This window comes from Mesoplodon bidens (genome assembly GCF_964165515.1).
Source record: "Mesoplodon bidens genome assembly, chromosome: 16".
NCBI lineage: Eukaryota > Metazoa > Chordata > Mammalia > Artiodactyla > Ziphiidae > Mesoplodon > Mesoplodon bidens.
Genome location: NC_138173.1, coordinates 37,267,221 through 37,294,452, shown reverse-complemented (window position 1 = coordinate 37,294,452; position 27,232 = coordinate 37,267,221). Strand labels below are relative to the sequence as shown.

The 27,232-nt window shown below is 35.8% G+C and overlaps 1 protein-coding gene across 1 annotated transcript; it reads right to left on the bottom strand.

Annotated features, from left to right (window-relative positions):
- Positions 1 to 13: 13 nt before the first annotated feature.
- On the bottom strand, positions 14 to 27,076 carry CIBAR1 (CBY1 interacting BAR domain containing 1). The gene is given in 9 exon segments (XM_081258889.1): positions 14 to 2,929; positions 4,666 to 4,785; positions 9,855 to 9,968; positions 18,729 to 18,833; positions 22,773 to 22,793; positions 22,796 to 22,915; positions 23,886 to 23,954; positions 26,194 to 26,428; positions 26,965 to 27,076. Coding segments are annotated over 9 exon segments (897 nt in total). The 5' UTR covers positions 26,991 to 27,076; the 3' UTR covers positions 14 to 2,842.
- Between the last annotated feature and the right edge of the window lie 156 nt (positions 27,077 to 27,232).

Sequence of the window (27,232 nt, the reverse complement as noted above, 5' to 3'; positions counted from 1 at the left end):
GAAAAGCACATCAGTATGGCTCTTGAAACTAGTAAGCTTACAAGCAGCTAGGAAAATGACAGTAGGAAGAAATGATATTTTTAACTGCTCAGAGATTATTTAGATGATTTATTTGAGGAGTATATGGGAAGACTTAAAAATGCATCTTAAATATATATCAATAAAAGCTAAGATGAAGCTTAAAGTGCAGTATCACTTAATATTGAACTGCTTCTCAATCTAGGCTGGGATGGTGGTGGTAGATAAGAGGCCATCACAATAGTAGTAAACACAGGCTTGGTATTTTGATTGTAAAATTAATGGATTGATATGAATAGTTAATTTACTCCATAATCTTTGGTCTAATATATTTTTTAACTTTAAAAAGTTTATTACAGAAAGCTGGCTTCTACTGCTTGGGAGCCATTTTTGCGCATCTGTTCCCAACTCTGCCTTCAGTGATATGTCAATAACTTAAATTGGCCATGGTAGGAGTATTTACACCATGGAAATTGGTAAATGCAGAAAATCAGGGCATTTTCCACCCCAGAGAGCCAATTACCAGCACACCACCAATTTCAAACAGATAATAGTGTACTAAATCCTCATATACCCATCGCCCAGCTTCAATAATTATCTCATAGCCAGTTTTGTTTCCTCTCCTAGATGTATCAGGTATAGTGGCATATTGGTTCTCTAGTTTAATATCCAGTGGCATTTTAATTATCTTAAAGTCAAACTTTTTTTTTTTTTTTTTTTGCGGTACGCGGGCCTCTCACTGTCGTGGCCTCTCCCGTTGCGGAGCACAGGCTCCGGACACGCAGGCCCAGCAGCCATGGCTCACGGGCCTAGCCGCTCTGCGGCATGTGGGATCTTCCCGGACTGGGGCACGAACCCGTGTCCCCTGCATCAGCAGGCGGACTCTCAACCACTGCGCCACCAGGGAAGCCCAAGCCAAACACTTTTGACTCGAGGTATTCTGAAAAATATAGATCATGCCTAGAAAGTAAACTTCATCCCAACCAAGAGATAGGTAAGAATCATTGTGTTAGGAGCACACACTTACCACTTACTGAAAACACTGTCAAGAGCATTGGCTCTTGGTCCATATATCACCTATTAAGCAGTGACCCTATCACCTACATCTTTGTATTAAATGTAAGCTAATATTTACTGAGCTGTGATACTGTGTATTTATGACGTTTAATTACATATGAATTAACTATATCATTTAGTTCCAATAACCCTAATAAACCTATTTCGGAGATAAGAAATGGACGCCTATAGCCTGTCTTTTTATAAGGAAGCTAAAAGAGGTTTGTACATTTTTAAATAGGGTTACATAAGTAGCTATGTAATAGCCTTGATTTTCTCCCTCAGCTCACAAACTGTAAAAATATTTACTGTGTAACCCTTTAAGGAGTTTGCCAACCTACGTCTGGTCTAAAATTTAATTTGACATCAAAAGTATTTTGTATAATATTCCTTTTGTCCTTAGAATATTTTTTTGAAGTAGCCAAAGCATACATTTTATATCAGAATTACTTGCTGATTGCTTTATATATCAGGCACTATTTTAACTTTACAAATAGGGCAACTGATGCTCAAGAGAAGTGAATTGCTATCATAAGCAGCAAGAGCAATACTAGAACTGTTTTTTTTTTTCTCCCAGCTACAAATACCAAGATTAAATACTGAGAAAACAAAAATGCAGTGATATCCTCAGTTTTTTAAGAATATCAAATTATTTAGGATTTTGAAATGTTTTGAATATTTTACTTAAAAACTAAGTAAATTTATCACTTAGGGCTATTTTCATGAAGCAGTGCTTTGTTAAGAACAGAATCATGAATAACAAAGTCAAAAAAGCTTTCTGGAAGGTTTTATTTTTCTGTTATCTTTTTGTGGTAATCCCAAATGATCATTTCCTAATTTTTATATGCCTGACTGGGATCTATGAAACAACAGAAGTACAATTCCCCATCCAAAGAATAAAAGCATCAGACATACTGAAAGGCTCTGATTAAATTGTTTTATATTTTCAGGAACCAGAGTGACTGTACACTCTTTTATTGATTAGATGGTAATCTGGTAAAACTTTTATAGAATTTTTACTGATTTATGGTTTTCCATGATGTTTTTTAGGGCAACATTCCACCAAATCATAGCTTTGCAAAAGATGTAGTGCCATATATAGCGCTTTAGTATGACAGTGGCTTTGTTTTAAAACCAGAATCAAGCTGAATGTAGCTTTCTAAAGCTAAAATTTATGCTTTATGTATAGTTGTAAAACACCAATATCCTAGTGTCCTATTATTGTTAAGAGTGACTGTAATACTCTCGTTGAAAAGTAATTTATATATTGAATGGTGAAACTTCAGGTTGTAGTAGAAGTGAAAAAAAAGTAAAAAAAGAAAACTTGGCTTTTTGATTAAAGCTTTATGGAACAGAATTTGTATTTCATCAGAAGGACTATCTAGGACCCTTTCCTGGTATTGAAAGCATGGTGTCTTAACCTAAAGGAAGCAAGTGGAATTGTTAGATTTTTGTTGTTGTTGTTATCTATTTAGCTAGTGTAACCTCAACTAGGTATAATGCATTAATATGAAATACTTCTGACATACATAATCTTTTTAAAAAAATGGAACTTATACAAAAAGATCACATGCTGCTAGACAGAATGTTGAAATGACTGGTGTGTAATATTTTTTAAAACCTTCATTTTTGGTCAGCATACATTTCCTTTAATAATTTCTCCATTTCCAGTAGGATTTCCAGCCAGTATAAAGTTTTACAGTTTCAGTCATTCTGGATTCCAAGTCATTTAAGAGGAAAATGGAAATGCACAGTTTACTTAAGAAATTTAATTTTCGTCTTCTGTAACATCTAAGTCTTCATCCTCTTCATCATCTTCTATTTGTTGATCCTTTCTTAGTCGACAGGTGGATACCTGTTAAAAGTTAAAACATTTTAAATAATACTAACTAAAAAATATTTTTACATGCTTGGTATCTTTATAATACGCCCTGATAGAGAAGTACACGTAGAACAAATATTTCAGAAAAATGTCCATAAGTAGTAATTTTTAGTAATGAAAATTCCCTATGAATTATTGTATTTTAAGGTTTGAAAACAGATGCAAAAAATTTTCATTCATGTTATTTTTTGAAGAAAAATGTGAAATTAGCCATTTGATTCCAGTTGGGTACCAGTACTTCAATAACCGACTTTCAGAGAAAAGTATAGTCTCCGTATATTATAAATGTCAAAAAATATTTTAAGTTAAACAGTTCTTAGGTCAAAAAAACAGGTATCTGAATGAGAGTCATTAAAGGGATGGCAAAAACACAAGGATATTTCAACTAGGCAACTGAAATATTAAACTTTAAAAGTAGTGTGATTTAAATGTAATGAGTTGAAAATCTGAATTCACTACTTGGCTTTAAGTCCTGACTGTTGCCACTTGGGTCGTCCTGCTTCAAACTTTTCTGAGGGTGATTATACCTCCCGGGGGACATTTGGCAATGTCTGGAGACACTGTTGATTGTCAAAACTGGGGTGTGTGTTTGTGTGTGTGTGTTACTGGCATCTTGTGGGTAGAGGCTAGGGATGCTGCTCAACATCTGTACAATGCACAGGACAGTACCCCTGCCTCCCTCCCCACCTCCAAATTATCTGGCTCAAAGTTAATAGTGCTGAGGTTGAGAAACTCTGGGATTATGTATTCTAAAGTGCTACACAGATCTTGGCTAACTTAGGTGATATTATTAGCTCTAAAAGGTCAAAACTCTGCATACTATAATATTATAGTACTATACTACTAGATTTATGGAATTTATGTGCAAGGCACTTAGTACTGGAATAATAAAAATATAATTTAGTTAGGGGGAGAGATGCATAAATAAAAAGCAGTAAATAAATGCTTAGAGGAGAATCAAATGAAAACAGAAGGTACTGGGTCACACTTACCTGAAAGTTATATTTTGAAAATATTTTGCTCAATTTTGAATTCTGAAGGCTAGATATGAAAAAGGCCATAGCTTTCTAAATCAGGAGTTGGCAAGCTATAGCCCAGTTTGTGGCGTTTCTGTAAATAAAGTTTTATTACAACTGTTGGTTTGTTCATGTATTGTTTATGGCTGCTTTTGGTTGGGGCAGAAACCATATGGCCCACAAAACCTGCTATTTTCTGTGTGGCCCCTTAGAGAAAAAGGTGGTTGACCCCTCCCTGTTCTAGATACCAGGTACTTCAGGCTTTCTGGATATAGAAGAAAAGAAAATTGATTCTTTACCCTAAAGATATGTGCTTCTGGATCTATGAGAATGTTCAACAAAAGCCCTTTTTAGGTATCATTTCCAGTAAGCTGTGATAGTGGGATTTAAACCCTAAATAGTTTGATTTCAGAATCTGCTCTTCATGCTGTACCAGAGAACAAACGTAGATCAGCATTTTCCTGTCCCTTCCACCTCTGCTCCCAAGTGTTCTGCTTCAGAGAGTAATACGTTACAGATGATATCAGAATTAAGAGCCCGAACCTAGTGCAGTCTTCTGTTATTTTACATAAGAGGGTAAGAGAGGGTAAGTTATTCGAAGTCCTGTGACTTAAGGGAAACATTTTTAATACTGAACAATTCCAAAGGCAGTAGCTCACCTCACATTCCTTTAAATTATGGTTTCTAGCTCACCTGTCCTGTTCCAGATACACACTTAGCTGACAGTGATCTCTGAAGAGGTGACTTTGAATTTGCTCTTACGATATCTAAACGGGATGAATAATCTGGTGGATACAGAGAATTTCGGAAAACCTGTTGCAATGATAAAACGTTATAAAGTGATACTAAACAATGGAAATCTAGAAAATCATGTTAAGTTCCCCTTAGTTTATCATGTTAAGTTCCCCTTAGCTTAGAATTTTTTTAAGCAACTCCCCTCGAGGCCCACACTGGGGACAAAGTTTCATTTATTTATTGTAAATTTAAAACAAAAATTAAAAAAAAAATTAAGTTGGAAAGATGTAAGCTAAAAAATTCTACTGAACCACCTAAGATGATGACGGGCCCTGAAACAATCACTTAAGAGCTTTTGCTGGTGAAACGTGAAAAGTTCCTACATTCAGAGTATGCAAGCCAGTGGGAAGACTAAGTCACACCTTTGATTCTTTCTGTTCTGCTTATCCTCAACTCTTTATCAGTTTAAATTCACTGGTGGCTTTCACAGTACATCACAAGAGTAGATGGAGCCACTCTAATTTATGGACTCCAATCTCACTAGGATCTGGAATGCCATCGCTTGTCGGTTCTTTTTCCTTAAAGCAGTAGTTCCAAATCTTACTGTGGTCTTAAGCTTCCCTACCTGTAGCTTTTCCACCATTTCTGTAACATAAACAAGGCAAGTCTGTCAGATGTGAATTTCTTCATATTCCCTCTTTTTTTCCCTCAACTCTTCACCCTATCCTTTTCCTTTTTTCAAGCAAATGTCATTCTGATTCTCTCCAAGGTACACTTTCCCTTTAGCGAAACTTCAACAAACAAAAGCTCTCTTTCTCCAGTTTTCCTCCCCCATAAGCAAGCAAGATCCGTTAAAAAAAAATTACTTCAAGGTATAACTTTACTGTTTAAAAAACTTCTCAAACATTCTACTTCATTTGTCAACAAACGACAATTAGGCTTTCCCCTTCCACTGAAATTGGTCTTGCTGTCAGTCACCAAAGGTGTCTTTTTGTCCTCAGCTGACCTTGTCCTGAAGCTGCTTTTCCATGCATGCCGTCACTAAACTCTTCATGTGCTACCTGCTCTGTTTCTTCACATCCCCTTTTCTACGGCATATACCTGAAATATTTTTAAAGGGTTTCCCTTAGGCCACGTTACCTTTTTTGACACCTTTCTCTAAAGATCTACGTAGTGTTTAATGGCTACCCTTCCACCAATTCTCTGCAGACTCTTCTGATAGCCATATTGATGCTCCCCAGTACCTTCTGTTCTAGACCAACACTGTCCAATAGAATTTTCTGAGCTGATGGAAATGCTTGCTGTTCTGTGCTGTCCAAAAAGGCCACATATGGCTACTGAGCCCTGGAAATGTTTACGTGACTGACAAACTGAATTTTTAAGTATAATTTAATCTTAAATAGCCACATATGCCTAATGGCTACTATACTGGACAGTATAGCTCTGGATTCACCTTTACAGTGAAAGACATTACCAAAACCTTAGACCAAGCTAGAAGCCTGGGCATTCTCCCTAAATTTCTCACCTGAGGTAGTTCTATTTTAATTTATTGACTCTATACATCTTTAGCTTACTTAGAATTAGCATACTACAGACCAAAATATGATTTCTCTACTAGAAAACTTTGGCTCCTGACTATTGAGAGTCTAAATGCCTTAGGTGACATTCAAGGCTTACAATCACCCAAACCTACCCATTATACTTCACTTGTAGCATATATACCTATATGCAGAACATGTAATACTATTGTGACTTTGCAGTGCTGGTTCCTCAGCCTGGAATTTCAGCGCACTTACTCATCCTTCAGGAGCCAAGTCAAATGCCATCTTTTTTCTGCTTTCCCCTGTTCTCTAGTCAGTAGCTCCTGTTGTTTATACCCTCAGTACAGCTTTTATCTCACTTTTGTAATTACATGTCTGTTTCTACAACCAGTTTTAAGTTCCTCTAGAGCAAGAAGCCTTGTTTTATCTTTGCAGTTCCTTCCAGCTTAAAACAGTAGCCTGGTAAATGAATGATGTTAACATGAACTTAATCTGGGTGTTTTGAGAAAAAACGACCCAAACTAGGGGATGTCTCTACACATTTCTTTAAACCTTAAAGAAGTGCAGGACACAAAAGGAATCAAGGGATGAAACTTAATGCAAGAGTTATGACTTGGTTTAAGGGCAATTCAGGCATGCTAATAATTAGGTTATTGAACAGTTTACTGAGGACCCAATTATATTTTGGTGCCAGACATCCTGGTATGATATCAAAACTGGACGACTCAATCCACTGGTATTTGGAAGAAATATATTTTTGTTAGAACAACATTCCTTTTTTAGCTTTTCTAGCAAAGATAAAAGTGGGAAATGGAAGATAATTTACAACCCTTGGGGTAAAAGTCTAAACCAGTTGAATATTAGTCTCCTACTGCAAAACAACAGATTTACAGGCATATTAATTTATTGGCAATAATGCATTTCCAATATGGTCCAAGATCTCTTCTAGGAGTGAGTCTCAAGATCTGAATATGCTCTGAACTGAATGTACAGAGGTGATCTTTCGAAGGGGAATATGGGCCTGACAGTACTTTTTATGTGAAGAACAAATCAGGTAAGATGGTTTCTGATAACTAGATGCAAAAAATTAGCTGCTGCCTGAATAAGTCAGTACTGCTATCTAAGAAAAACAGCATCTTATTTCTCTGTTCCTCTCTGCATATTTTCTCTACTTGTTTCCAAGAAACTTATATCAAAATGGTCCTTCCTCATCTTGGTAGCTGTTTGATGTAATTTTACTTTGACTTGTCCCACACAACTTTCCCCAGACTGCTCTCTTCTCCTTTCCACAATTTCTGTATGGCATCGTAGTGATAGCTTAGGCCTATAGTTCATTACATCTCAGGACCTTTGTATATCTATCTGAGCTCTCTGCCTGAAAGCTGTTGCCAAGTATCCTACTTATCCCTCAAACTTCTGATTAAGAAGTCATTCTTTGATTCTCTAGACTATTTAGAATCCTCCATCACATACACTTGGAGCACACTATATTTTTTTATTTTTTTTCTTTCTATATTTTTTTCTTCACATTATAAAACGTAAATAGTTACACAGTATATTTTTTAAATGTCTGAACTCCTTTTAAGTTTCTGCTTTTTGACAACTTGGACCAATTCTTATTATGCTAAATCCTTGGCACTTAGAATGGTGTCTGGCATATAACAGGTGCTAAATAAACAGTTGATGCATGTACTTTTTATGAGGTAAGCACTGTAAGTATCTCTATTTTACAGATGAGGAAGCTGAAGCATGAAAAAGTTAACTTGCTCAATACTGCCCCATTAGAAAAAATGGGGAAGTTCATACTCAAAAACAAATCTACCACACAGCCCTGAGATCTTGAATTTTTTTAAATGAATCCTACAAGCTACCTAGCTAGCTGATGAAGATCAGTGGTAAGAGAAGTGGTAAAGGAAGTGGTGTGACAAAAAAGACATCTAGGACCTCTGGAATGAGAAGGAAAATCTTGGGGTCCAAAGGGCTTGAAGGAACTTTTAGTGACTTTAGTGACAAGTGTATTGGGTCAAGGGTATTAGAAAAAGGAGAATGAAAATACTTGTAAAGGGAACTTAAGTCTGGTAGGAAAAGCGGGGGATCAATTTTGAACCTGCCACTCAATGTAGTGTTGTTTCTTGTAGGAAATGGTTGATGTCACTCATCAAGAACCATGCTTCTGGCGGTATAGATAGGATAAAAATACAATGTCTATAGTCAGACTCTTCTGGGTTTGGCTCCCAGCTTTGTTACTTACTAGCTATGGGATCCTCTGGGAGGTTCCTTAACCTCACCATGCCTCAGTTTTCTCATCCACAGAAGTGAGGATAATAAATACTTTTATTAAAGTTGATGGTAGGGTTAAAATAATACAATGAAAATGCATAGATGAGTAGCTGGTTCAAAGTAATCACTATATAAACATTTGCTACTTTTACAAATTACAGATAAAAGCTTGATCTTTTTTAAAAAATAGTAATATAAAAAGGAGTAAAAATTTAGAAACCTTATCTTTAGTATTTGGAGGGAATAGACACTTAAGCCATCTATTAACAAACAGTAATAGAAATACGATCATGTATGCTTAACTGAGGTAAAACTGAGATCAGATTTTGGCACTGGAAAATGTATATACACATACTAAAACATGTACTTTTCTTCATTTTGGCCAAGCTATAATCTGGTTTTACTGAATTCAAGTTTCTTGGAACCAGTAGAGTAGTGGGAAGTGAAGGTCCAGGGGATCTCTTTATAGATACTTTAGTTAAAAAAAAAATGGAATCTTCAAAATTACGAAATGACAGACACTGTCAAATTCTATCACTTATTAATACAAAATTCTGGTTATATCTTGAGAGTACGTGCCCTTTTTCACTTCTACTGTAGACAGAGTATATCTATTTCAGCAAAAATACTTTGCCTTTCTTTCCCCTTTTGGAAGGTAATATTGTAGGACATTAACTCTTCAGGTGAGCTTGCTGAAACCAGGCTTTGATATTTAATTGCTCTAATGTTAGCTGGCCAGTAAGATTTATTTGCATTTAACTATCAGTACAAAGCAAACCTACATTTATTTCATAGCTTACTGATTAAGTCCTACAAAACTAGTTAGAAGCCAGATTCTGCTATTTACTAGCTAAGTGGCCAAGGGCAAGTTAAGTTACTTAAAACCTCTACACCTGTTTCTTTAGTTGTAAAACGAGAATGATAACAGTACCTACATCACAGGAGTGAGAGAGAAAATGCATGTCAAGCTTTGGGTGTTGTGGCATAAACACTCAAATGTTAGCTCAAATCAATAAATGCTATTTTTAGTACATGTAAGTGACATCACTAGTCAAAATGATACATTATTTCATGTAATGGCTTTATTTCTATGTTTTACTAGATATTAATCCTTGGATTAATCCTTGGAACTCTACCATGGTTAATTTGAACAGTTAAAAAATAAACAGAAATAAATAGAAAGTCATACAGGTTCAGCTATTTGGAACTGCATACAATAACATCTAAACCATGTAGTGTTCTAATTTATTTTTACCCAAACTAATGCTTTCTTTTAAACATTTCCATATCAATAGAAGAACTGAGCTTAGATGGACATAGTCTTACCTCTATATCTTCTTCTTCATCAATCTTTTGTATATTTTGGTAGGCAGCAGTGTAGACCTCTAAAGCTTTGCCGTGAAATAACATTTCGATAGTGATAAATTCTGAAAATATAGTCTAAAAAAACAAGGATTTGAATTTAAACAATCATATAAACTGCTTCATGAATTTAGTAAATTTATTCCTTACTATATAGTCTTGGCATTTTATGAGACACAGAGGTATCTGTTTTTCCACAGGGCAGATGAAGTACAAAAGATAACTGGAATAAAAATAGTTGCAAAGACCTTCTGCAGCAAAACTTTCAAATTACACAAAATATTTCCTATCTTATTATTTACTTCCCTTTTTTAGTCGGTTCTTCTGTTAGATATTCATGATTTTAAAAAAGATTTGACTAAAATGTATGTCATTATGTACTCTTGTTGCTCAGTGCCTGTAAGTATTAGCTAAAGCAGTTTAGTTCTGAAGCTGTTTTTTTTTAGCAACTCCAACTGATGTTTAAAAGAATGTTTTTTAGGCAAGAATTGTATCCCATCATATTTATATGATACTTGTATTCTCTAACCACAAAGGGATTACTTGGTAATAATGATATTCCTACTACTGATAATAGCACCATACATTTGCATAGAGCTTTCGAGTTTACAAATATATGACTTGTCCAGTGTTCTCACAGCTACAATGTTAAGACTTGGATCTGATTCTTCAAAGTTATGGCTCTTGCTCATTGTACTGTCGCTGGAATCAATTATTTCCTTTGCAAATAAACTACAGGTAAACTCTATGAGCATGATGATGACAACTTACGGTAGGGAAGCTCATGAGCAAAGAGAATGAATAAAGATGTGCATGTTGATCTAAGCAGAGGTGAGATAATCGGTAGGTAGGGAAAGTATACAAGCCAGACAAGTTTTCAATAAGATAGGATCTATCCTTTTGTTATCTTGTCCCTTATCAAAATAAAAAATCAGCATTAATGTAAAGAGAAGTGGGCAGAATAAGAATAGGACAGAAAATACTGAAGCATTGTCCTTTAAGGGGCAATATAGATGAGATGGGTTAGGCTAGAAGGCAAGAGTCAAATACTCATTTTCCTTCATTTCTGCTCTCCTGTGTTAACCACCCAGATAGGAGTGGTCCTGCACCTTGGAAAGTGGCCATACAGATATCCCTTAGTGTCCTGTGATTTTTTTCCCCTCTCCATCTCCATTCTTAAGGATTAGAAAAATATTTAAGGGAGAACTAACAGGCTTCTGATTGCTACTCAGTGGAAATAGATCTGTAGTTGAAAGTAACCCTTCTGAGCTGCCAAGCACACATGTAGGGCTAAATGCAAAGATTGGGCTCTGGGATAAATGACTTATAACTGTAACTGATGATGACCTTTACTGTCACTTCATATAGGTCACAAAGTGCTCTGGTATACTGGACTGGCAACTGACTAATAAACAGCATTATGCCAAGGTGCAACTTTGGATTCCACACCAAGAATCTCCAGATAGGAATACCTTAGAGGTAGAATGGCTTTTGACTAGGGCTGGTACTTCTCTTGTCAGTCTTCCTAAGATAGTTGACTAGCTAGAAAGTAAGGGGTTAAGCTTAAATCACTCAAGTTAAGTTGGGTATTACTCCTATTTTTAAATAGTTCTACAAATGAACATTCTAAATCTTTAATAGACTGGCACACTATTTAATAACTAATGAAATCCAAACATTTACAGCCTTATTACACCTAAATCTGTAGGTTTAGGCTTAATTCAAGTCTATTCCACTGTGGTAACTTGGAGGAATATGGAAAAAATTCAAAATAATTTAAAATATTTTTTAAATATTTGAATATAGTTATTAAATCCCTGATGCCAAAATCTCTGAATGTGATGTCATCTCTGAACTAACAATTTCTTAATAATAGCATATTATAGGAGTTATATTCCCCTTAGCTCATAAGCAAGCCCTGAAAATATGTTGATATGTCTGTCATTGAAGAATGATACATTATTTTGGTTTATCCATATCCTCTGATAAGAGAATCTATTACACTCTCATTTTAAAAGACAGAGCTCAACTTTGAGTCTGTTAGCGTTTTGCAGTCTCAAAATTTAGTTTCAATTAGTGATAAAAAACATTTTAAGAAGTAGCTTTAATTAGTAAATGGCTATTATTTACTACTTGGAACATGAGTGAAAAATCACTCTCAAGTTTTGTGATACTTTGGTTTAATCCTTTATGGTTTGACCTTTTATTTCTTGACAAAACATATACTATATATCTATTTAAGATGGGAAAGGCCCCGTTAACTCTTCTGTCAAAAACAGTGATGGAGAATCAGTGGCATTGCTAAGGTAGTAATCCAGACTTGGAATTTTTGACCCAAGAACCATGAAGCCTTAAGATTATCACAGAGACAGTTATATCCCTGAGTATAGTAAAGAGGAAAAACTACCAGTTATACTTTTTCTTTCTAGCTATTGATAGAATTTCATAAAACATGGGAAAATGGGCAGAAAGGAGAAGGATAATCGCAAGGGAAGAATCAGATGACAACTGTTATAAGAACACAAACACATTGTGTTTTTAAAATAAAATAATTTCAGTGAGTCACCAGAGAGGTGGTGGAACTTTGAAAGATCCATTCATATTTAGAAAAAATTTTCCTCAAATAAACATAGCTTTCAATGATCTCATGTAATCTGCTAATCTGGAATGGGTCAGTATGGTCAGGGACAGAGGCATTCACGCATTACTTTTTTTCCTCATTTTCAACTTTATTTTGTGTGACTAGAAGGCCATTTGGGTATGTACTTAATTTTTACTGGTGGGGGGGGGTGGGGGAGCTAATATGAACTTCTCTACCCATCGGCAAGTATTCTGCAAAGCAGGTAGCCTAGTAGTTTAAAATAGGGGCTCTGGATTAAGATAAACCTGGGTTCAAAACAAGACGGAAACAAATCTGCTGTGTAATATTAAACAGTTTGTTCTTTTCCCTTAATTTCAACATCTTAGGTTTTGCCTTAAGGATTAAATGTAATCCAAGAAAAGGTACAGTATGGTAACTGGCCTAGAGTAAGTGCTCAGCACAAATTTGCTGTTTTTATTGCCCAAGGAGTAAACCAGCTAAATTAGAAAATGTTCCTTATCATAACATTAAAGCCTCCATCTGGTTTAATTAGAAAGCAGAATATTTAACAAAAAAGTCATAAAAGGTCTTGTTAATAATTTTGGCAAATAAAGGGGAAATGACAGCTCTCCAGAGTAGAGGCCATTTAATAAATGATGTCAGGAGAACTTTCTATCCATTTGAAAATAATAAAGTTAGACATCTACCTCATACCATGTGCAAAATACAACTGCATAAAATAAAATATTAAAAAATCATACAAATACTAGAAGAAAATATGAGCAAATAATTATATAATCTTGGGGATGAAAGCTCCTTTCTAAGCATGACACCAAGGCAGAAATCAAAAAGGAGAAGATCAATAGATCTGGCAGCAAAAATAAGACTTTAAGGTGGTAAAAACATACCATAAGCAACAAAATGGGAAAATATATTTGCAGCGTATCTTCTCTTTAATATAATGGGTTAATTTTCTCAATATAAAGAATTTTTACAAATTAATAAGAAAAATGCCAACACTCAATAAAAATATAGGCTAAGGCCAAATGTGAGTAATTTACTAAAGAAAAAATGTGTCATTAAATATATGAAAAAATACTCTGCCTCAACAGTAGTAACTGTAGCAAATTAAGATGATACTGATTTTTCACCTATTAGATTGGCTATTATTAAAAATACTTCTACTCGTCATTGTTACATTGGTGTGCTCATGTAAGGTTCTGCAGAAATGTTAACTAGTTAAAGCTTTGTGGACAGAAGTTAAAAACAGCTATCCAAATTGAAAGTGTGTATGCTCTTTGAATGAGAATGTCACTTCTAGTAATTTATCCCACAAGAATAACTGGACCAGAAAAAAGGCTGATGTTTAATGATGCAATGAGATCTATAATTGCAAAAATAATCTAGATGTCCATCAATGAGGGCTGGTTAAATAAACTGATATATCCATGTAGCAAAATACTATATGAGGATGCCATAACGGACAATATGGATCTTTGTTTCCTCAGCACAAATATATGCATGATATATATTAAATTTTAAAAAGGTGCTACATATAGTGTGGTCCCATTTAAATAAAACTATAGTGGTAATAATATTACCTTTCTCATAGGACACTGTGAGGAGGAAATGAGTTTATCCATATAAAATGCTTAGAATGTGTGACACAGTTAATGTCTAAGAAATATTTGTTGTTGTTATTATTAGTATATTTCTTGTGTATATTTCATAGAAAGAAAGTCTGGAAGGATATAAACCAAAATGCTAACGGCTTATTTCTGAGCAGTGGAATTATTACATTTTTCTCAATAATTTTATGAAAAAAGTCATGGTGATTTCATATTTATTTATAAGAAAAATAAAGTTACTAAAAATTAAGTTTTGAAGCTATTTCTTGCTTACGTCAGCTACTTTACCAATACTGATTTCCTGTCCCTATCTGTTCCAGGAGTGACCCCTGGTCAAGATAGTTTTCGTAGGTCAGAAATTTCCTTGACACCATATAACTGATGACTTTTTCCATTACATGGGAAACAAATAGGATTGTGAGTTTTCTTCCACATTTCTATACAGCTAAGTTCATACCAGCTTTTCTCAGAAAGACAGATTCTTTCTTTGCAAGGTTCCTATCAAGTCTTTTCCTAAAAATTGTGCTACCTTACTAATTAACACTGCTGCTAAAATTCAGATGGACTTGTCAATTAAACTCCACCTCAAACACAGTTAATACAGTTATGAGCAGTGCTCACTACTGCCAATCATTTCTACCCCCAGGGAGGTTAAAGAAAGACCCAGAAGCTCTGCCTCCATCTGAAGCAGTAGCCTGATAACAGGTACAATAAGAATGTTCTTAAAAAAAAAAATGTTTTGTGTCTGCTTCTCCCAAAACATGAGCGGGATCAACAGTTTTGACTTTTCCAAGAATTTATCTCACAAACAGAAGTGTCTGTCAGACATGGTAAAATCAACATGACAATATCTGAATATTGTTTTTGTTAGAAATAAGGGGGTGGTAAAGTAACCCTTCTGATTGATTTTCGAGGCTTTTGGGTATAGGATCTGTGCATCCCTCTTTATCATAAAACATCTCAAATGAGGCCTAACTTGGAAAAGGAACAATTTGACAGTAAGGAGGAAAGACATACAGAACAGAGATTCATAACCTTAACAGACTCTGGTATTAATCTCTGGAAATCATAGTTCTGGGAGTTTGCTAGAGTCATAGGGGTCTGTATTAAAAGTGTACACTTTCACAGATGACATGATCTTGTATGTAGAAAATCTTGAGGAATCTGCAAAAAAATATCAGACCTAATAAATGAGTTTTGCAAGGTTGCAAGATATAAGATCAGTGCACAAAAATCAACTGTATTTCTGTGCACTTGCAATGAACAACTGAAATGAAATCATTTACAGTAGCATCAATAATCATAAAATACCTTGGAAAAGGTTTAAGAAAAGCGCAAAACCTACACTTTGAAAATTATAAACATTGTTGAAAGAAATTAAGGATGATTTAAATAAATGGAAAACCAGCCCATGTTCACGGATCGGAAGAATTAATCTTAAAATGGCAGTACTCCTCAAATTGACCTACAGATTTGATGCAATCCCTGTCAGTATCCCAGCTGACTTGTAGAAACTGACAAGCTGATTCTAAAATTCATACCAAATTACAACAGGTCCAGAATAGCGAAAACAATCTTAAAAAGGAAAAAAATAGAACTCACACACCCTGATTTTAAAAGTTACTACAAAGCACTGTTAATTAATCAGGACACTGTGGTACTGGCATAAGGACAGACACAGATCAATAAGAATGGGAGTTCAGAAACAAAACCACGTCAACTGATTTTCAACAAGAGTGCCTAGACTTCAATGAGAAAAGAACAGTCTCTTCAATAAATGGTGCTGGAACAACTGGGTAGTCAGTCACACGCAAAAGAATGGGGTTTAACACCTTCACTTCACATGATACACAAAAATTAAATGCATAAAAGACTTAACAATGAAAACTGTTAGAAGAAAACATAGGGATAAATCTTTATAATCTCAGATTTGGCAATGGATCCTTAGATATGACACTAAAAGCACAAGCAACAAAAGATAAATTGGACTTCATCAAAATTAAAAAGCTTTGTGCTTCAAGGGACACCATCAAGATAGTGAAAAGAACTCACAGAATGGAAGAAGAAAACTGCAAAACATATCTGATAAGGGATCTGTATCCAGAATATATAAAGAACTCTTAAAATGCAATAAAAAAAGATAACCCAATTAAAAGATCTGAATAGACACTTTTTTCAAGAAAGATATACAAATGGCCGTAAGCATCAGCAGGAAAATGCAAATCAAAACCACAGTAAGATACCACTCTACACCCACTAGGACGGCTATAATGAAAAAGTCTGATGAACAAGTATTGGTGAGGATACAGAGAAATTGGAACCCTCATATACTACTGGTGGGAAAATACAATGGCACAGCCACTTTGGAAAACAGTCCGGCAGTTTCTCACATAATTAAAGATAGAGTTACCATATGAACCAGCAGTTCAACAGGTAATATGGTTGAACTGAAATGAAATGTCCAAGAGAAATGAAAATATGTCTATACAAAAACCTGTCCGTGAATGTTTATATCATTAATCATAATAGCCAAAAGGTAGAAACAGTCCAAAAGTCCATCAACTGATGAAAAGATAAACATAATGTGGTTAATATCCATACAATGGAATATTATTCTACCATAAAAAGGAATAGATACTGATACATACTACACTATGGATAAACCCTGAAAGCATGCTAAGTGAAAGAAGCCAGTTACAAAAGCCATGTATTTTATGATTCCATTCATATGAAATGTATGTTCAGAATAGCCAAATCCAAAGAGACATGAGATTAGTGATGGTTGCTTAGGCTGGGGGTGAGGGCTGGGGGAGCAGGAAGGTAAAAGTTAAAGTGTACTAGGCCTCACTTTGAGATGATAAAAATTGATGATGGTTGTAAATATCTGAACACACTAAAAACCACTGAGCTGTACATTTTAAATAGGAGAATTGTATGGTATATGAATTATCTCTCCATTTTTAAAAAAGTAGGTTTTTTCCTGTCTTTTTTTTTTGTGTGTGACCACCACAAGACTTCCCTCTTCCAGGGTCATGATATAGCGGGCCAAGAGAGAAGCTTGGAAGCCCTTTTCTTCTCTGTGCACCCTCCACTATGCAGTCCCTTACTCCATGTCCTACTGCTTCAGGAAATCCCAGGTCGTAGGAATTGTAGTTGGGAATTCTGCACTCACTGTCTCTGCCCGTTTTGTAATTGGTGATGCTCATGGGATTAAAAGCACCTGCAGAGTTGGCCAGCATGCAGATGGAACACTGAAGTGAGCCTGAAGATCAGACACAGATTGCCATGTGTAAAAGAGAAGTTTTCAGGCATGAAGAAGTGGTAGAGTGAGGCATCAGGCTCACTAAAGAAGCCCTTATTTAGGTGGCAATGGATCAGACATACCCCACAAGTCTCCAATCTCATTTTTCAGATTAAAGCTAATTATTTTAATCTTACTTCCCTTCTCCCTCAATTTAAGAGAGGATGTCAGCAGTTGTAAAATGTTATGCCCTGCCCACACTCTCCTACGTCAGTAAAAGGGTTTGTCTCAGGGCAGCTCCTGAGGTGCTCTTCCTGAGTAGCAGTCTACACAGCAGAGTGCAGAGTGAATTCAAAGGCTTAAATTTTTTTTTTTTTTTTAATCTTCAGGACCAAAGTAGAGACCTTTGAGCCTGGCTATCAGAAAAATCAAAGTTCTGAAATCCTATGAAACTATGATAGGAAATTTAAAAAAAATAAAAGGGCAAATTAATGTTGTTTCATGGATTGTAGAGAGGAATGATACAATTAAGTGGCAGATAATGCCTATTTTATTGATAAGAACATAACTTTTGAAAGCAGGATATTTTCTTTGTTAATAAGTTATTAAAATGACAAAAAATACTTTTCTTTAAAAGCTGTTCCAGGAAAATTTGCAGTGAGCCAAAAGGCATCCTTAGATGACTTGTTTTAAAGGACATAACATAAGTAATCCTCCAAATCTTTCCAAGATGCCTATGAGAAAGTCACTGAAGACCTTCTCAAGTCCATGATCCTGAAAGTCTACTGATGTGTTATAAGAAGTCAATTCTTGTGACACCATACCATGGTGGATGCAAGTTTATGTGGTTAGTTACTCTTAATTATTTGATATTAAGTAGGTATTAGAAACTTATAAGCTATAAAAATTAGTGATAGTGTATCATACTGGAAAGCACAGATTTTTAAAATACATAATTGGTTTATAGTTCAGACTTTTGGCTATGATACTTCAGAAAAGTTACTTTATATCTCTGCTTAATTTTTTTTTTTTTTTACATAATATATGATAACACCACCTCACTTTCATGGGGTTGCTGTAAAGATTAAAAGATAATTTATGTAAAGTGCCTAGAGCCATACCTGATACATAAAAACATAATAAATGTCATTTTTCTATGATTAACACTATTTGTAATAACATTTGAATATCTGGCCTTTGGTTGGGAATGGAGCCCCTTTAAATACCATTGTTTCCATAAGAAAATAACATTTGATATATTTTTGTTTACATCTTTTTCACACAGACTATTTATGGACTAAAAAAATCAGTAATTTAAATTTGTCATAAATTTAAATAAAAAATAAGGTTTGAAAACATATTTTGAACCTTAACAGTTACTTTGTTACCTTTATATCCTTTATTTTCTGCTTTTCAAAGCTGTCAATAGTCTCCTCCAGATGGCGAGTTGTTCGAGCAGCATCCATTGTGGCCCTTTGTAATTCAGTTTCTGCCTACAAAAGTGTCCCCGCCAAAGTACAGGAAAAACTCAAGTCAGAATCCATTCGACTGAGTCTTTTTGTAAACGCTACCACTGCGGTACTGGCTTTTTGCCATAACAGTGTCAATCATTCAAAATATACTTTACCACATAAAATAAAATGATGATTTACTGTAAAACAATTTTCTATATTTTCTACTGCTTTCACATATTTCACTGTCTCTGCCATTTATCATAATCTCCTTTTCTCCTCACTATCTCTCTCCCCTTTAACCCTTCCTCCCCACAAATACTGAAATATTTTCAATCTTCTAGTTCTCCAAATGCATGAAATGTTTCTACTTCTGTAATATCCTAATCAGGTAGAGTAGAATATATACTACAAATATTTATTTCAGCATGGATTTTCTATTTGTATATTCTTCTTATAAGCTAACAATTGTACACTATTACTACTTAGTTAATGCTTATTACAAAAAATATATATCAGCAACTAATAACTTAGATGGAAAATCTAATACTTTCCTTCAAAGTACTCATACTATCTAGATCCATGTTGTACAATCAATATGGTGGCCACTAGCAACATGTAGCTATTTACATTTAAATTAATAAAAATCAAATGTAAATTAAAAAACTGGTTACTCTAGTTGCCATTTCAAGAGCTCAATAGCCATATATATAGCTAGTGGCTAAGTGCTGTAAAGTGCAGAACATTTCCAATCTAATCATGTATTTCTCTTTAAAAAAATCATCTCTTCCTTAAGGACAACAGTTTGCCCCAAAATATTTAAAATTTTTTGTTAAACAAAAATATATTTTTAAAAACATGGCCCAATTTTCTGATTAGATTCTTTCTAATAATGTTCTGTTTCCTATGTTAGTATTATGTTTACTCAAAAGTATCACATATCATCATCTTAATATTTACTCCATAGGAAAAATTTGCAGTTGTGAATCAAAGCTTTGTGACACATAATATTATGACATTTAAGCCCTTGCTTTCTTTTTCAAGAAAATGTATAAATTGAAATAAGTAAAAAGGTTTACTATAGGGGTCCATCTCTTCACACATCACTTTATTACCCACCTGTGACTGAAATTTTTCATAAAGGAAAAAAATACATTTCAAATAGAACAATTTCTTCCAATAAATTAAAATCATATGCTATTACAGAATATCTTCTTGCAATTAGATTATACATTAATCATAACTTTATATTGATTATATACTCTTACAACTAGGTTAATTCAGATATACAATTTCAAGAAACTAAGCATTTAAAACTTATTTATATATATCTGTGTGTGTGTACGTTTGCTATATAGGGTGTAAAGTTTTCTTAAAACCATGCAAACTTTTATGCTTTTAATCATAACCAGTAATCAAAAACAATTCTCTTTATTACTGATGTTCAGATTTTTAAAAATATAACTATCACAGGATTTATTATGAAAAAATTTCTAACAGTTATGATGCATGTTAACCTTTTACTAATGAGAATATTCAAGCAGACTATTTTTCTAATACTGTTCAGTACACGTGACTTGTGAAATTCTTTACCGTGACTACTTACTTTTGACTTAACGTCTTTTCCCTCCCCGTTTATTGACAGTTTCATTTTAAAATCTGGAAGGGTAGGTAGAGTTGGCTAAATTAGCAAAGAGCAGGGAAGCAGAAGCCACAGCTGGGACATGGGTATCTGAACCTTCTACCATACCCCAGCAACTACGATTCATTTCTTAGTCTCAAATCCTTTTACTCGGGCATAGCCACGTGCCCAAATTCGCACAGCTGTTTTTAGCAAAGTGGATACAGATTTCTGTTTCTTCCTTCTGTTGAAAATTCTTCAAAATCCTATAACATACCAATTTGGGTAGGAGATACTTTTGATTAAAATACTGTGATACAACTTTATGAATAAGGATATCAGTATATTTAATGAAATTAGTCATGAGTGCAAAATGGCTTATAAAAGAGTGAGCCAGATTGGTTTTTTCTAACTGTTGCAAGAAGCTTCTTCAGAAGCCACCAGGGGCCTTAGGGGGTCCAGGCAGAGCACTGGGATTCTTCTTTACCCCATCCTCTTATACCAGAACTACTCTTTTATTTTATATACTGAACTTTAATGTACTTCTTTTGAAGATCAGATGAATTTTAAGGGTCTATCCTGGTAAATATTCTATGATGCTATGATAGAATATCTTTATATTTATAGTGGATGCATTTATACGTAGACTGTCCTTTATTTTCTGGTTTCAGGTTGTCAAAATCCACTGGAGTTCTACACCTTTCCCACTGAGCGTGGCAATTCATCTACAGCCATAATCTATTCAGTTGCTGCTTTATCTCCCCATGTGAACTCCTGACCTGCTTTGTCTATGGTATAAGACAGCCTCCTCCACAGCAGTGTTTACAGCAAAGTACCAAAGTCAGAGGCATCTCTGTCTTAGGAAGACATTTATTTCCACATCGAGTGTCCATAGCAATACCCCTGAATCAATCTTACCACCTCCTCAAGATTCCAGATGTGACATTTTTTCTGCCCTTATGTACTCTCCCCTCCTCCAAACAAAGCAGCAAAATTTTGACCTCTGGCTTGATTCTTAAAAACTGGTGATATTCTCTAGTCTCTGCCTTAGTCCATAGTTGTCACATTTTCCAGCATTCTCTAGTTTGTCTGACTTGCTTGAAACCCAGACTCTATAATCTCCAGTTTGTGGATCCCAGCCATGTGACTGCCCATTTTTATTACAAGGTTGGGCGTATGTATTTTTGTTCCAAAGGAAGGAGGACCAGGCTGTTGGTGCAGCCCAAAAATCACTAATCAAGGGATTCCCCTCAGAAATGGAGGTGTTCTGGAACCTCAAATGTCCCCAGAGAGTCAATCCTCATGTGGTTTCTGGCAAAGGTGGGCTGTAAAAAACCTTAAGGAAGTAGGGAGGAGACATAAGGAATGGGAAAAAGAGGCAGCGGGATAAGTTAGTACTTTATATACAACTGCACCTATCCCAGTTGCTGGCAATTAGCCAGGTGCTATTTTCTTTATTTAGTTTATTTATTTATCTATTTATTTATTTATTTATGGCTGCATTGGGTCTTCGTTGCTGCATGTGGGCTTTCTCTAGTTACGGTGAGCAGGGGCTACTCTTCCTTGTGGTGCACTGGCTTCTCATTGCAGTGGCTTCTCTTGTTGCGGAACACGGGCTCTAGGCGCGCGGGCTTCAGCAGTTGTGGCTCGTGGGCTCTATAGCGCAGGCTCAGTAGTTGTGGTGCACGGGCTTTTGCTCCGCGGCATGTGGGATCTTCCAGGACCAGGGCTCGAACCCGTGTCCCATGCACTGGCAGGCAGATTCTTAACCACTGCACCATCAGGGAAGGCCCTGTTTAGTTTTGAACAAGGCACATTCTAGTTTAACAAATAATCATTCTGAACAGAAGAACCTTGTTACAGTAGACAATCCTATTTAGATCTGTGTCCAGCTGTGGACCTCAATTATACTCTTGAATCTCCTGAGGGTCCTTGGCTGGAAGTCATAATTGTGGTTTCACATAGCTGTTGTTTTTTAAGATGAAGGGAATTTTACCGGGAAAAAAATTGTTCCTTCCTTTTCTGAAAATGCAGGGCTGAGAGGGCATTGATATTTTAGGATTAATGATAGATTTTTAACTTTATAATTAGTATTTAGTCATCATTTATGTAAAAAATCTTAGAATTTTGTATTTATTCTTTATAAAAAATCTACACTTATGAGTGTTTTATATTTTGAGTATCTTGTGGAAAACAACATAAGACTGAATTAAGTTGTGTATTGTCTTTAAAATTAGCTAATTTCCATAGTGAGAATTTGTAAATGCATGTGTTTCTTTTCAAACTTTACATTCATATTCTTTGCACATTTAAAGTAGAAATGCATAATTTCCATATATATTTACTTCTGTACTGCATACCTTACAAAATATCTTTTTAAAGACCCAAATTCAAAGGATACAATAACATGTCGATCAGATGGGTTTCTCTGACGTGTTCTTTCTAACTGAGTTAACTGTTTAGCTTCTCGATTCCTTGCTGTTAATGTTGCTTTGAGGTCATCCTGCAAACAGGCATTTTTTTTTTTTGTTAATAAAAATCTCTTATTTAAGAAGTAAAATATACACTTCTCTGTTTTAAGAATGGAAGAACACTCCCTATTTGATCCAGGCATCATTACCACAGGAATTATTACCATTGCATAATCAGTGTGTGTCTTTTTGTGTGAGGCTGTGTGCATGTGTGTAGTTTAATATCCTCTCAAATAATGACACAATTTCAATGCAAAACTATATATATATTTATATATATGTATATACACACACATAAAATTTTGATTGTGGTGGTAGTTACAGATGTATACACATTTATTAAAACTCAGTGTACATTTAAAACAGGAGAATTTTATTGCATGTAAATTATACCTCAGTAAAGTTGATTTAAAAAATAGAACTTTAGGAATGTAATGTATACCCTGGTGACTAGAATTAATAATACTATACTGCATTTTGAAAGTTGCTAGGAGACTAGATCTTAAAAGTTCTCATCACAAGAAAGAAAAATTTGTAACTATGTATCATGACAGATGTTAACTAGACTTATTGTGACCATTTCATAATATATACAAACGTTAAATCGTTATGTTGTACACTTGAAACTAATATGTCAATTATACCTCAATAAAAAAATTAAGAAAAAAACTTGGTCACATTCATTTTTAGTTTACATGTTATTGCCTGCTTTAAAACAAAAATATAAACAAATTCATTTAGTAAAATAGTTTCTGTCCATATATTCTTCATGAATATAAATATTAAATATTTTAAAGTTTCCATAATAAATAAAACTGCTTTATGATGCTACAGTAGTATATAAAAATACTTCCTTATTCTCAAAGTTCTAAGAACGCTTCAGAGTGTGTAAAAAGAATGACTAAACACTACTCTGTACCTTTTATTAAAAGGACAGTTATTGGAAACCTCATATGTTTTGCCAGAATACCTAATAATAGTAGAAAAAATGAATTTACTTACTCGTTTCATTTTTACAATGGTTCCATAAGCTTTCAAAGGTTCAACTACTTTGGCTTCAAGTCTTTCAACCTATTGAAAATTATTATAAAATATAACTGAAAAGAAACATAGACATATCAAAATTTAAATTCTGAAATAAAACCTGTGCTGTCGAACCTGAACATAATTACTACACTGATTAATATTTGAAAATTTTTAAATTGTCAGTTACCTTTATAAATAAAAGAATAACCACCAGAAACTGATAAGACTCAGAATCTAAACTCAAATACATTAAAAACTGTTAAGCTGTGCAGTAGCAATAAAAGCTTTTGGTAAGTTTTAAGACACCTCAAATTTTATTACAGCTACCACTTTCAGAGTGTTTAATACTTGGATGGATACTTTACATACATTATATACGAAATGTAAAATCCCAACCTTCCAGATAAGAAAATCAAAGCTGAAAAATATAGCATATTGGAAACATTTAAAACAACACAATCCTCAAAAGCAAAAAAGCCTACAGACCACTTAGAGAACAAGATAAATAGTGTTTCTGAGCTGTTATACTGTATGGTTGATCTCTCTTTTATTTAGTATTAAACAGTTTTTCTTAAACATTACAATATTTATCAGATTTTGAGTAATTTCTCCTTTTACTAATAGCACTAGTGGAAGGCACTAAAGAAACAGATTTTTTTTTAAAGGCAAGTATACAACTATAGCATAAGAAAAATAACTCCTGGACATTAAAATTTTCTTTTTCAGGATAGCTAATACAAGACGACATGTATTTAATTGTTTAAAATGAACATGTATTACTTTTGTAGCAGGAAAAAGGCTTTTTTTTTGATGATACAGGTTTATATAATCAGTGAGTGTATATCGCTTCATATTCATTTTTGTTTAGTTTCTATAAACAGAATGTATATGAATGTTTCATTTTAAAAAATTTTAGGAAAATGGAGAAGATCAAGTTCTCAATGAGCATTTAATATTAGGAATCCTAAAATCAAATCCATGAATACTCAGGATTATTTATTCCATTTCAAATAATCCATACACTGATTATTCAGTGTAAAGATCAGCCAAGTCTTTTTTTCTGTTCTCCTTTTTGTAGCCTACCTTTTGTTCATTGTTCTTTAGCACCTCCACCATTTGGTAAGCAAGTGAAATAAAAAGAACAAATGTAAATCAATTCAGTTTGCTATTTGATAAATAGCATAAAGGTTTTCTAGAAAGGGGCACTGAAATTATTGGCTAACGTAGGGTTCTAGTATTATCTGTGAGTATAAACTACTTTTGAAACATTAAGTTCCCAGTTACACATACCTGAGAGTTGCTTATTACAGAATAAATATCATATGACAAGAACGAAACATTTTCCCCCAAAGTACCCCCCAAAGTAATTACTACTCAAATTTCTGTATGATTAGCAGTTATAGGTTCAAAGATCATTATCTTCTTTTTGATTTTGAGGGTTTTTTGATAATTGAAATTTCTGTTTTAGGCTTTTAAAAAGGAAGAAAAGCACTGATGAGAAAAGTACAAAAGAAGCAATGCAGCCCTAATTGGGCAACTTCCGACAAGTTAAAAGTTAAAGTGAAAATTTCTGACCTGTATCTTGAATCCTGAAGTAAATATAAGTGAAAGTGCTGAAGAGGTATTAAAGTAAATGGGCTTTAACAATTTAAACAATTACACCACCACCTTCTTCCCTCCCCCCACCCCAAAGCAAAAAAACCCCAAACAAACCCACAAAAAACAAACAACTCCACAAAATTTCACTACTGGTTTGTATGCATAATACCATGGTGACTAGAATGAATAATACTGTACTCCGCCCCCCCTCCCCCCCCCTCCCGCCTTTCAAGGAAACATTGGTCAACTTTCCAGAGCACGGAAGCAGCAACAAAAATCTTTTGTTCATTTACTACTTATTCACTCACATTACCACTTCCAACATCTTCCATCTCCATATATACTTTAAAATATACCTACCTGCACACAAGACACAAATCATGCTCCTTTTCTTCCCTGGGGTACTACGTTTACTACGCCCTGCAAATAGCCACCCCATGGCCCAAAGTTGGCAAGTAAGGTGGGGAAATTCAGTACTTCAAGACACCCTAGAGTTTAGTTTGAAAACGGTAAAATCACAGGAAGCGTCCCTTTAATAGACTTACACAATGTTACCGACATGAAAAGGTACGTTTATCAAGAGCGTGTTCGCCACTGCAGTTAGGTAGATTACAAGTCTTCAGGGCTCCTCCGTCCACTACGTCAGGGCTCATTCATAACATGACGGTGTGACTTCACTCCATACCTCTGCTTGTCGATAATCCTGAAGTTTGGCAAACTCGTCAGCAAAGGTTTTCAGGCCCTGCTTTAACTTCGGGGTCTCTGTAGAGGCATACACGTTGACTTCATTCACCAGGAGGTCTGCTTTGTCTCGCAGTCTGGCAGTTTTCCGCACATAAGCAGCAAAGATTTGGCACAGCTCTCCAAAGTGCTTCTCCACATTTGTGACAGCATCTTGCAGTTGTCTGGTTTGAATATCCCTAGAGAAAAAGGTGACACAAAAAGCAAGTCATTCTCGTTTGAGACGAGATGGCTTCATCTTCACGTTAATTTGATTATGCCAACATTCCCGGGGTATCCTGCAGCTTCGACGGCGCAAACCTTCAAAGATCCCACCATCTCCCAAGGCCGATCCTCCTCCTCTAGGTCCCCATTCGGGGCCTGGCTTCCACATCCCACAGTGCAGGCGCACGAAGAGGCCTGGCTCCGGCCGGCGGCGCTGCTGCGGGGTGGCGGCTCCCGGAGCAGCTCCGCGCTGCGCTGCCCGGGCGCCCGGCTTCCACCCGGCGTCTGCACCGCCCGCGGCAGTGCAGAGGCCGGCGCCTGGGGAGCGTGAGGGCCGGCCACCGGGGCTCGCCGCAGCCCAGGGAGGTAGGCCCCAGAGCGCGGCGGCGACTGTCCAGCCCCCGGCTCCGCGCCGCAGCTCGGCGCGGAGGCCCACGGAGGAAGGCTCCACTCCCCCACCCGAGCCCTCGTGTGTGGAGGCCCTGGGCAGCTGCGGCCCCGGGGCTGTTACCGGTTTTCCAAGCTGCGCCTCAACATCTTGCCTTGCGCACGGTCGGAGACCCGGGGCTGGGGCCCAACGACAGGGGCTCCGAAACGCCCGGGCGTGCGCGGGGGCGCGAGAGGCCGAGAGCCCGCCCAGCGCGCCGCCGCGGCAGCCCCGGCGTTTCCACGGCAACGCGGCGCGCGCCCGCGCGGTCGACGCCGGCGTCCCGGAGCGCGACAAGGGCTCCGGCAGGGCGAGGGTGCGGAAGCGAGAGAGGTGCCCTGGCGCCCACCCG